General features: G+C 38.0%; 1 protein-coding gene across 1 annotated transcript; it reads right to left on the bottom strand.

Moving 5' to 3' along the window:
- Nucleotides 1-5,054: 5,054 nt before the first annotated feature.
- On the bottom strand, nucleotides 5,055-9,214 carry LOC113046824 (desumoylating isopeptidase 1). The gene is made up of 6 exons (XM_026207859.1): nucleotides 8,874-9,214; nucleotides 8,143-8,164; nucleotides 7,948-8,017; nucleotides 7,589-7,698; nucleotides 7,303-7,425; nucleotides 5,055-5,750 (listed from the first exon to the last, which is right to left on the bottom strand). Exons 1-6 carry the CDS (start codon nucleotides 8,962-8,964, stop codon nucleotides 5,657-5,659), a joined length of 510 nt encoding a protein of 169 aa, XP_026063644.1. The 5' UTR covers nucleotides 8,965-9,214; the 3' UTR covers nucleotides 5,055-5,656.
- Between the last annotated feature and the right edge of the window lie 3,145 nt (nucleotides 9,215-12,359).

Raw genomic sequence — 12,359 nt, 5'->3', positions numbered from 1 at the left:
ACAGAGAAGGACAGCTCTATATAGGGAGACTAATGACAAAGAATTGTCAGCACCTGTGCGATTTAATTGGAGTGTGTAACAATAAAACCTTTGTAATCATTGGGAAGAAGGAGGCGGGAACCGGCGCACAATCAAAACATAATTTTAATAATTCAAAAGATAAACAAAACAGCACGTCAGCCCCTCACGGCGACTGACGCGCACAAATAAAAAGCAAACACATAAAATAATGTCCCAGGCCTGGTCCTCTCTCGTCCTTCACGGTCGTCACTCCAGTTTTATATCCTTCCATCTCCTACTTGGGACTCGATACTGGCGGTGGGGCGCAGGTGTAGCTCATCTTCAATCACTACACCTGGCCTCACTCCTCGTTCCCACGCCTCTCGGCCCCGCCCCACTCGCCACATACCCCCATCGCCCCTCGCAGGCCGGGGGGTACCCTCGAGACTGCGCTCTACCCCCCCCTTCCCTCCGGGGGGGACCGCTCACGGGGACCTGCAGGAACCTGGGGGTAGGACAGACGAGGCGAGAGAAAAGGAGATGGAAGGAGGAGCGACAAGGACGAGAGAGGGGAGAGAGGAGAAAAAAAAAAAACAAATAAATTCCGGTTCCCAGACGCACTGCTGCTCGGCCCTCCACCGGCTGGGTGATCTCCTCCGCGGTGCCCGGCGGTGGCACTGGACGGCCCTCGGCGGACGGCACGACACTCCTCCGCCGCCCGGTGGACGGCGACGGCTCCTCCGATTTTGGGCAGCGGCAGGAGTCCCCCGTTCCCTGCCCCTCCGGATTCCATCACAGAGGCGGCAGGCTCCGGCACCCTGGCGAACGGCGCCGACTCCTCCGCTCCCTCACGGACGGCAGCCGCCCTTCCATTTCGTGGGCGGTCGGCAGCGAGCTCGCCCGTCCCCGGCAACTCGCTCCAGCCCACCGCCTCGAGCGTCCATGGCGGCACATACCTCACCTGCTCGAGGGCACCGCGGATTCACCACAGCGGCGAGGGATCTTCAGCAGCGCGTCCCTCCCTCTCCCGGGTTTCGGCACCACTGTAACAACAAAACCTTTGCAATCATCGGGAAGAAGGAGGCGGGAACCGGCGCACAATCAAAACATAATTTTAATAATTCAAAAGATAAACAAAACAGCGCGTCAGCCCCTCACGGCGACTGACGCACACAAATAAAAAGCAAACACATAAAATAATGTCCCAGGCCTGGTCCTCTCTCGTCCTTCACGGTCGTCACTCCAGTTTTATATCCTTCCATCTCCTACGTGGGACTCGATACTGGCGGTGGGGCGCAGGTGTAGCTCATCTTCAATCACTACACCTGGCCTCACTCCTCGTTCCCACGCCTCTCGGCCCCGCCCCACTCGCCACAGAGTGCAATTACTGTGAAGACAGGACCAGACTAGAGGAATTAAAGTGCCTATGGTGAAGTGCCTAAGGAGAAGTGAGCTCACTAGGGAACACCCAGGAAAACAGAGACTGACAGCGTGACACGTGGGCAGGTGCCAAATCCTACTGGAAAATAAAATCAGCATCTTCAAAAAGCTGGTGAGCAGAAGGAAACATGAAGTGCTCCAAAATTTCTTGGTAAACGGTTTAGTTTTCAAAAAACACAATGGACCAACACCAGCAGATGACATCGCACCCCAAATCATCACAGAGTGTGGAAACTTCAAGCAGCTTGGGCTATGAGCTTCTCCACCCTTCCTCCAGACTCTAGGACTTTGGTTTCCAAATGAAATATAAAACTTGCTCTCATCTGAAAAGAGGACTTTGGACCACTGGGCAACAGTCCAGTTTTCTTCTTCCTATACCAGGTAAGATGCCTCTGTCGTTGTCTGTGGTTCAGCAAATTCCTTCCACTCCAATGTCCGTGAGTCTGTGTGTGGTGTCTCTGTATGCCTTGACCCCAGCCTCAGTCCATTCCTTGTGAAGTTCACTCAAATTCTTGAATCGATTTTGCTTGACAATCCTCACAAGGCTGTGGTTCTCTCAGTTGGCTGTGCTTCTTTTTCTTCCACACTTTTTCCACACTGTGGAACCAAACTTTCTGTTAACATGCTTGGATACAGCACTCTGTGAACAACCAGCTTCTTTGGTAATGAATGTTTGTGACTTACCCTCCTTGTGAAGGGTGTCAGTGATTGTCTTCTGGACAACTGTCAGATCAGAAGTCTTCCCCATGATTGTGTAGCCCAGTGAACCAAACTGGGAGACCATTTTGAAGGCTCAGGAAACCTTTGCAGATGTTTTGAGTTGATTAGCTGATCTGCATGTCACTATATTCTGATTTGTTCAGATAGTGAATCGGTGGGTTTTTGTTAAATGTGAGCCAAAATCATCACAATTAAAAGAACCAAAGACTTTAACTACTTCAGTCTGTGTGCATTGAATTTATTTAATAGATGAGTTTAACAATTTGAATTGAATTACTGAAATAAATGAACTTTTTCACAACATTCTAATTTAATAAGATCCAACTGTAGTTTTGAATGTTGAAAAATGCAACGCTTAATATTGCCGCTCAATTGCAGGAAGCCCCTCCTTCTGAATGAAAGAGCCAATCGCTAACCGATAAAGTCAGCACGTCACTGTAGCTGCTGTTAGAAGTCCCGGTTGCTATAGAAACAGTCATCACTCTGAGACGTGATATTAGGATTGTGCCTGCTCACTGGCTGGTCTAGCCTGAGAAATAAGCTTTTTATAACGTCTATTTGTTGAAAAGAAACAACATTTATGACACAGTTGCTGTCAGATTTCTTTGATGCTTTCAAATATGAAATTTAATCGTTTTGGAGAACTTGATGTTTCCGCATTCAAAGAGATAGGAGCTGCACTTGGAAGCCCGAGAGGCATTTCAAAGATGGCCACCGAGTGACATGACTTGAATGAGAACTGAAGATTTGGACTCAGCTCTTGCCCTCCGTATCGAATGACAGCAAGCCGGTGTATATATATATATATATATATATATATATATATATATTAGGGCTCTCAAATGATTAAAATTTTTAATCAAATTAATCAGAATTTTCAGTGGATTAATCAGGATTAATCACTATTTGCAATTACACCTGAATCCTAACCATTTTTTTCTGAAATGCGTACCAAAAGATAAATAACAGGACACAGATACATAATTTTCATGTATTGATTCATCAATATGTGGTTTTTTTTTTCTGAATTTCAAAAGTTTAACATTTACTTAGATCAAATTTACCTGAGCACTATATCAAACCATGCCATTTAACTACAGATAGTGTAAGAATTTTAGGTGTACCAGTGGTTAAATATAGCCACATATCTATGAAATTATGCATATGCAAATTATGAGAAACTCGAAAGAATGAACTCAGAAACACAAACATGCGCCCTCTGCACTCTGGGCACTCTTGTTTTTTGGGAGGTGTTCATTTGCTCTGCCACAATACGGATCGATATTTTCACGATCTGAGGCTTCAAGTGCCAGTAAAACCAAGTAAAAATGCAAATGGTGAGCTTAGTGAGCGCCTATGCTCCTTTGATTTTGTGGTGCATTGTGGGATATTTCAGGAAGCAAATGTTCCACTGCACTGGAAGTATTTTGCGATTTAGACAGTCCTTAAAATGGTTGACTCCCTGATCAGTGCCCTGACTACTGAACAAGGAAGCTGACTGAGATGCACCCTAAATGTTTATAGCACACTTAATTTTTCAAGTCAAAGGGCCAAATAAAATGTTGATTTTATTAAATGACCACTTTTGAAAGAACTAATCATTTTTCTCTCATTGAATTTGTTGTCAGCAAAAGTTTCTAAATAGATACAGTTTAATCATTTATTTTACAGAATTGGCCTATTTTATAACTAATAAATGGTTTCTCGACTTGGGGGATAGTGAGTGAGTGGAGTTGAAGGAATATCACAATAGGATGAAAAATACTATGGAAGACAGTGGGTCCAGGAAGTGTTTACCTGAAAAAAACAAATACATACAGAATTGAGGGTGATTAATGACATGCTACTCATTTTTCGTAAAAAAAAAATAAAAAAAACACATTCCCTGAAATTGGACTTATGAAAGCAAATAAGAAAAAAGTGTTACCAAGCAATCCTGCCTCCCTCCGCTTTATTTACATAAAAAAGTACAGGAGTTGAAGGACAACAGCAGTGCTTTGTGTAATATCTCCATCTGGTGTTTTTCTAGGGTAGCACACTTTTTCAAGTGTTGTCAGATTTGTACTTCACACATGATCAGTTTTTCTATGAGATTGTTTTTGTGGCAAGACTAAATATACGTAATTGATATGTTGTATTATAGGTTTCATGCACTGATCTAGATAAGTGGTTTCATGCAATTATTTTTAGATTTGACACACAGACAGCACACACACACACACACACACACACATTTATAATATTTTTTTTAACAGTGAACCTACAGTTGTTCTTAGTTGTTTTATTTAAGATTAGTAAACTGTCCATTTCAAAGTAAGACTGGATTTATACATGTTTACATGTAGTGTCATTAACTTAGTCCATGTTTAGATTGCAGAAAAGTGAGGATAAGAACACACACACACACATCTTTATGTAGACTCCGTGCTGGTTCTTTAATGAGATGACTTCCATTAAAACATGAGTATAAAGCTCAAAACAATCAGTGCAGTTTAGGGTCTGCAGCAACTATTTGACAATAACAACAGCATGAAAACTAAATAAGAGGTGCAATAGTCTTCATCAAACATCTCTGAATATTCCATTATCACTTGTGCTCAATAAATAAACCAATTTAAAATAGGAATATGTTAATATATACCAATAACAAAGACACGTTCAACCATATAACACTGACAACAGCAGCAAACTTCCTTTCATTAAAATTAAAATCAGCATGAAGCATAAATAAAAAGAATTCAGCTGGTTAAATAAATAGAAGAGACAACATCTACCTTAAGCATAAGGTGTATAAATAATTTGTACTCTACAGGTTTAATTCTGATTAAAATGTTACTTGTGCCAAAGCTGCCATGACAAAGGCACAGATACATATATTTCTCTCTGAATCTGAGCCACGTGTATCACTGTCCAGTCTGATAAATGTAAATGTAAATATATTACAGAACATGTGCTTCTTTGTCACAAAGTCACTCATGGAAATAAATAAATATATGTTAGGAATAAAATTAAAGATAGTCTTTCAACATTATGGCTTGCCAATATTAATGCATATCAACAGACATATTACTGAGGAACATACAGCATGAAATTATGTGAAAGGAATAAAAACTACTGTAACAACAGGAAAAAAAACCCTGCATTGTCATCAACAAGCAACAAATGACCTTTGCATGTTGTGGGCTGTAGAGATACAAAGTAAAGAGGCATATGAAAATGAAAACCATAGAAACCAAGAACTCAACACTGAAAAATATGAACCATCAGTGATCTGGAAAGAATGACCTGGGACCTTGTGCACGAAACACTTTAAGTAAAACTATCTGGGTAACTGTGAACACAGACCAGAATTGATGAAAATTTGTTCAGTGCTCTTGAACGAGGTTTATGAGCCAACTTCATTTTCAACAGGGCAAATGTGTGTGTATAAACAGCGTATGTGTGAATTATTGCGTGTGTAGGTGTGTGTGTGTGCGAGAGAGATTACAAAGATGATCTAGCTATGATTATTTTGGCTGTTGATCACGTTTCCGCCTGGAGGGGCAATATGTATCGAGTCCAGGATTGGTCGCAACACCTGACCAAATGGCCTGAGAGAGAAAGAGAGAGCGTAAAGTACTGTGAAAATCACACAGCTCTTCTTACATAAATTTTCAGCATTGGAAGTGTGACAGTTGAAAACGAGAGAACATCACAGTTATACAATCACAAGTGGGTGAATCTCACAAAAACACGATCAAGGTCAAATCTCACTATAAAAACAATAGATAAAAAAGTAAGCCTATTTTTAGGACCATTAAATGGATAGTTCATCCAAATATGAAGATTTTGTCATTCACGTTAAATGTTTAAAAAGGTCTCAGTGGCTGTTGTCTATACAATGAGAGTCAGTGGAATGCAATGTTGTTTTGGACCCTTTGACTTTGAATGAACAGTTCAACAAAACAAATTACTATTGCCTGAAAATGTACTTACTTTTCAGCCGTCCAGGATGTAGATGAGTTTGGATGTTTCTTCATCGGAACAGATTTGTAGTAATTTACATCACCCATGGATCATTTGCAGTGAATGGGTGCCGCCAGAATGAGAGTCCAAACAGCTGATAAAAACATCACCATTATCCACAAGTAATCCACGCCACTCCAGTCCATCAATTAATGTCTTGTGAAACGAAACATTGCATGTTTGTAAGAAGCCAGTTCATCAAGATTTGATGTTTTTAACAGTGCTTCCGGGCTAAAATAGTCCTCTATCAATAATCTTGCTTTCTCCATTAAAAAGTAAATAATAAAAAAAGTCATTTTGTCTGAATCAGGAAAGACATACGCAAAGATCAAGCATTGTTTACAAGCCAAAACCATTCTAAACAAGTATGTTGGTGGATTTTGATGTGAGCGAGCAACAGGGGATGGACTTTTCCACTTTTTTTTTTTTTTTTAATAGATTATGGACTAGTATTTTGACCAGAAGTTATAGTTAAAATAACAGTTTGTTTCTTACAAACACACAGCTTTTCACTTTACAAGACATTCATTGATGGACAGGAGTGGTGTGGGTTACTTGTGGATAATAGTGATTTTTTTATCAACTGTTTGGACTCTCATTCTGACGGCACCCATTCACTGCAGAGGATCCATTGGTGGGCAACTGATGTAAAACTACATTTCTCCAAATCTGTTCTGATGAAGAAACAAGCTCATGAATTAGTCCTTTAATTGTATGGATAAAATCATTATATAAAATATTTATCGTTTCACAAAATACAAGTCCCCCATGTTTAGAACGACATGAGGGTGTCTCTAAGATTTCCCACATTTTTTATGTACATTTAAGCACTTTCTCCACAAAGTTATATTACCATAATGCATCAATTTTGTTTTGAGTTTATACTTTTGCCAAACAGTACCTTTTGACAATAAAGATTAATTTAACACATTGGATTTTCTTGTGAAACATACTCGAATAACCTTGTTTTATACATACAAAAACCAAAAACCTACAGTGCGGATCTCAAGCTATTTATTTATTTTCTGAATGCACTTACTAATTATTTACCTATCAAGTGGGAGTAAAAATAACACTGGAAATCTTCTTGAAACACGTAAGCATGTATGTGAGCAGGTTTATGTTTAGCATACTCACGTGGACAGCACTTCAGAGGGCAGATCTGTGATATAGGAGGGAATTTTATTGCCAGTGAGAAACTGGGCCACCTCATTAGTGAACGTGTTACAGTTGTGTTCAAACAATCTGTACTTGTCCCCACTGCAGAGAGAGATCGAGACAAGAGATTTCAGAGGCCTACAAAATGCAAGCAAGGCATATCAAGCACATGCTTGTACAGTACAAAAAACTTAGGCCTTAAACCTGAAGAAAGGAACACCTATTTTTATTTTGAGTAATAAACAACCATCAAAGATGCACTCACCTATATGTTGTTTCTCCAAGTGAGGACAGATAATCCATAAAGATCTCCTCTGTCACCTCAGTGTTTCCCAGCTCCACCACTGTGTCTGGAGGTCCGAGCATCGTCCCGCCCTGTAAACACTCATACACAGTGTGTGCTACATACTGCCTTTGTGGCCGCTCTAAAATGAATGTACCTCTTAAGGATAATTATGCTGCAAGGCCAATGTGCTAAGATGTTCAAAGCTTCACATGAATGGAAATAAACATGTAAACTCAGGAACAGCACAACATGAAGTACACTGAGTATATTTTGGGGCTGTGCTTTGAAGTGCTTGTCCTATCTAGAGTACTAAGTGTCCTAATGGGTTGAGATTTTACCGGTGGGCAACTAGAGATCCCGGCACCACCATAGAAGAACTCCTCTCCGTAGACCACTACAGATGTGTGCCTGTGTTCACAGGAGCATACAAGAAAACCAGATAGTTATATAACTAGAGGTTTAAATATTTATGCATACAAGGTTTTACCCATCATCTATATTAGGTAGATATTAAATAACAGTAATTCACTTACCAAATCCCATCAAGCTGTTTTCCTGTAAGAAAGAATATGTTTTTAGAAATCACGCAATTATAGAATAAGACATTTTACATATGTTCCCATTACGTGATAATTTATCTTTATATTACTTTATTATTATTATTATTATTAATATATAATATTAGTACTGTTATGATTTGAACCACTCAAATAGTTACAATATGTTACATTTAATGAACCTTGATAAGCATAATGGTTACCTTCAGCACGTGACACGATATATAACAATAAAGAACATCATGTTCTTAAACTGTTTGTTATTTATAAATAATGCTAGATGACTGAAAATACAATATAAACTGGTCTCGATGAATATATGTGTCACTGTTATGTGAATAAAATATTTTGTTGGTAAAAGTGTTTTCGTCGATCAACTGTAATCAGATGCGAATTTACAAATCCTAGTACAGGGACGGCATCTTTTAAATATTCATAAGCAAGCTATTCGCTATTGGATAGTAACGACGCGACGTCAGTATTACGTTTTTAATAAACATGAACTAAGTCGTCGTCATTGAAAGGCTGCCAATCAAACGTTAAATCAGGTCATTAATATTGAGTAGCCAAGATTTCTCATTGGAAGATTGCCAGGGAGTGACGGTACAATAGAAGTAGGCTAATATGAGCTCAACCTTCTTCATGGTAGGATTGGAAATTTCGCGGCCCTCGCCAATATAACGGTAAAGATATACTGCATCACTCACCTAACATTATAGGGCTGAGCTGTCGGGCCATTCCCCTCGACAGATCATAAATGAAGAGCTGCACGCCAAACGTCGAGTCGTGTTGATCCATGTTTGTGATGCTGGAGGCTGACAATAGCCTGTCTGCAGCGATAGGGCAGTAACACGGCCTTAAATTCTTCAAATGAACGCAACAGTCTAAAATCTCAGTTTTTAAATTTCTAAAACAGTGTCTCTGTATCGGACTTTTGGAGAATCTATGGCATTAAGAGAGTCCTAGTAAAGAATACATCAAAGATGCTTTGAAGGCTCTGTCCTTCCAAGTCTCCAGTGAAGAAGCGCATTAATTCAGCGGCACAACAGCGCCATCTATCGTATGTGCAAGGGTTTACCTCACGACATTGTTACCCGCATTAAAATGCCCTCGACAACTACAACTGTAATTTCAGTGTGTGTGTGTCTTTAAATTGGTTTGAAGTTCACCCTGTCGTCATTTCTTACCGTTCTTCATCCATATGTTTTTTTGGTTTGCAGCTTGACAGATTTGTAGGCCTGCTGCTCTATTTTTAACTTATAGGCTAACTACTTTTTAAGATGAGCTTCGCCTTTAACTGTTGAAAAGATCTGAGAAGAGATGAATGCCAAAGTATTCACAAGAACTCGGAATAAAAGAGTTTAATAGTGCTTTTTTATTTTTTAATTAGGAGTGCAAAAACATTCAAAATAGGGTGAACACAAAACAACAACAATAAAACAGCAATGCTAGTAACAGTAATGAAAAAATAAGCAGAAAAGACAAATGGGTAATAGTAGAAGTATTTAAATAGTAATAGCATGTATAATAATAATGATAATAATATTTTGTGAATGCGCAACAGTAATAACAATAACAGTAGTGATACTAATGCTAAAAGATAGTGATAATATTTTGTGTGGACGGAAATAGTAATATCAATAATAATTATAATAATAATAACAATTATGTAAATAATAATAGCAACAATAATAACAGTAATAATAATAACAATAGTAATACTAAATATGGTGATGTTGATAATATTTTGTATTGACAGCAATAGTAATATCAATAATAATATAATAACATTAATAACAACAATAATATTCATAACAATATTAATAATAAATGCTAAAGATGGCGATGATAATATTTTGCAATGGTGTCAACAGTAATATCAATAATAATAACAGTAATAATAATAATAATAATAATAATAATAAAAGGACAATAAAAATAGTAGTAATGAAATAATGACACATAACTAACACATACAACACCTCTCCTAGGTTAAAAAAAGGTAAAAAAAAAAAAAAAAAAAACATTCCCAAAAAGCTATTAAAAAAACTATCTCCTTTTCTTCTTTAATAACTTTATTTTTAACAGAAAGTTAAAGAGATACCCCACCCAAAAAATGAAAATTTTGTCATTAATCACTTACCCCCATGTCGTTCCAAACACGTAAAAGCTTTGTTCGTCTTCGGAACACAATTTAAGATATTTTGGATGAAAACCGGGAGGCTTGTGACTTTCCCATAGACATCTGTCTCCTCTGTCTCTCCACACATCACTGTAGCACTATTTTGGCTGACGCAGAAGAGCGTAAGCTGCCTGCATACTGCTCATATTTTCCAAAATGCCACTACGGTGATATGGGGAGAAACAGAGCAGATGAATTGTTGAATGTAGTCATTATTTTTGTTTTCTTCTCATACATTCGCAGTGAAACAATATGGGGATAAGTGATTAATGACAAAATTTCCATTTTGGAGTGGAGTATCCCTTTAAGGGAACATTCCATTTTATCATTTTGCAAACATTACGGGAACACATTCTACACATTATTACATTTTAAACATTTAAAAAATGTTAAACGAACATCCAACTAAAATGTTTCAGAAAAAAGTTCCGTGAATGATGTAAGGCTATCTGTTTTTTTCTCTAAAATTTTGAGAAAATTATTAAAGAACAAATAAACGTTCTGTTAACATCACTGAAAGAAGGTTTATTCAGAAGTTTGAGAGGAACCAGAATCTCTTCCATCATTATTTGACCCTCTAACTTTAACACTCACTATTATAATTCTTAAAAAAATAAAATAAAAAACTAACTACCTTTCTAATATTTTTGTATTCTATTTTATTTTAATTTATTATACAATTATAAAAAAAAATACCTCTAACACTAGCTTGCTCTATTCTTTTTTTATTAATCTTTCTGTTTTTTGTTTCTTTAGCTATATTCTTTAAAAGCCCTTACTACGTGTAGCCTACTGTGTTAACCTAACTGAGACTTGTTATAGCACTTATATATCGTTGCTCTTTTGTTGTTTTTGACTGCTTCCATTGTCCTCATTTGTAAGTCGCTTTGTATAAAAGCGTCTGCTAAATGACTAAATGTAATATAATGTAATGTAATGAACCTTCCCAAAACGTTCCCTGTTAGTTGGGTTTCTGTATATAGGCGATAATATATTTGATTGAGATGCATCTTATTGAGTATTCAAAGGTTGAACAATACTACAGTAAAAATCATTTGTGGGGAAACAAACGGTAGCCTACTCTTTCATATAATAATTGATCTTCGTCGTTTTACGCGAACGCAAAAAAGAGGAACGTCACATAAAAGACGATATCTAAGGAAAATATTCGGTAGGACACACAACTTTTTTGATTTATAATTTACACTGTATACAGGCAAGAAGGTTAACCCGAATATGAACACAAAAAGACAACGCTAACGGTTTCCCATATTAAACAAAACCATAAAATGTCTTAACGTTGAAGCACAGTAAGCGCTTTTATATTCAGGGTTCATCTGTTTGTCTGCATGCTGTACCTATATATCGTCAACTAAGAAGCCTATACTGAATTTGGGTTTTCGATATTTCTTATAATACCTAAGCCACGTTAAGCGTTTTCTTAATAATGATTTTTAAGGCAAACACTTAACTTTAGACATTGCGTTATATCTGCTTGCCTGTATGTAACGTAACATGTCAGCCAACTGATTTCAGTCCTCCTTTCACGGTGTTTGTGCATTAATTAAACCTTCTCACGTTATCTGCGCTGATTGTGCGTGAAAATCAGCGGAATTGTGTCGAAATGATTTAAATTTGGTAAGTACATCGAATAAAGCAAACCCATGATCAAAGCAGCGCGAGTGTGGGAGGTGTTTAGAACTGTAAATGAGAGGCGCTGGAATTCTCTGGAAATCTGCGGAACTTTCTGTGGAATTCTGTTGGCGCATATTCCGGGAAGTACTAACTATGAGTGCTTTTGGGCGCATTTCTCGGAAAACACTATTAAAGTACTTTGATTATGTTCTAGGTGTATGTGCATGTGTAGATCACGTTACTATATACAGGGCTTTACATCATAGCATCTGCAATGACCCGATGTTCTCGTGTATCTCAAAAGTGACTCATCGTACTAATACGTCTTTATCGCTCAGAGAGAGACCACCTTTTCCCGTCTTTCATTTCCATTTCT

Source organism: Carassius auratus, chromosome 28 (genome assembly GCF_003368295.1).
Source record: "Carassius auratus strain Wakin chromosome 28, ASM336829v1, whole genome shotgun sequence".
In the NCBI taxonomy this organism is placed as follows: Eukaryota; Metazoa; Chordata; class Actinopteri; order Cypriniformes; family Cyprinidae; genus Carassius; species Carassius auratus.
The sequence above is the reverse complement of the archived record's forward strand: the minus strand, read 5'-3'. Positions and strand labels throughout refer to the sequence as shown.

Coding starts and splice junctions, on each gene's coding strand:
- LOC113046824 (XM_026207859.1), bottom strand. CDS start 8,964: ATGGATCAACACGACTCGACGTTTGGCGTGCAGCTCTTCATTTATGAT. Junction 8,018..8,142: donor AAACAGCTTGATGGGATTTG/GTAAGTGAATTA, acceptor CTGTGAACACAG/GCACACATCTGTAGTGGTCT. Junction 7,426..7,588: donor CTTGGAGAAACAACATATAG/GTGAGTGCATCT, acceptor CTCTCTCTGCAG/TGGGGACAAGTACAGATTGT.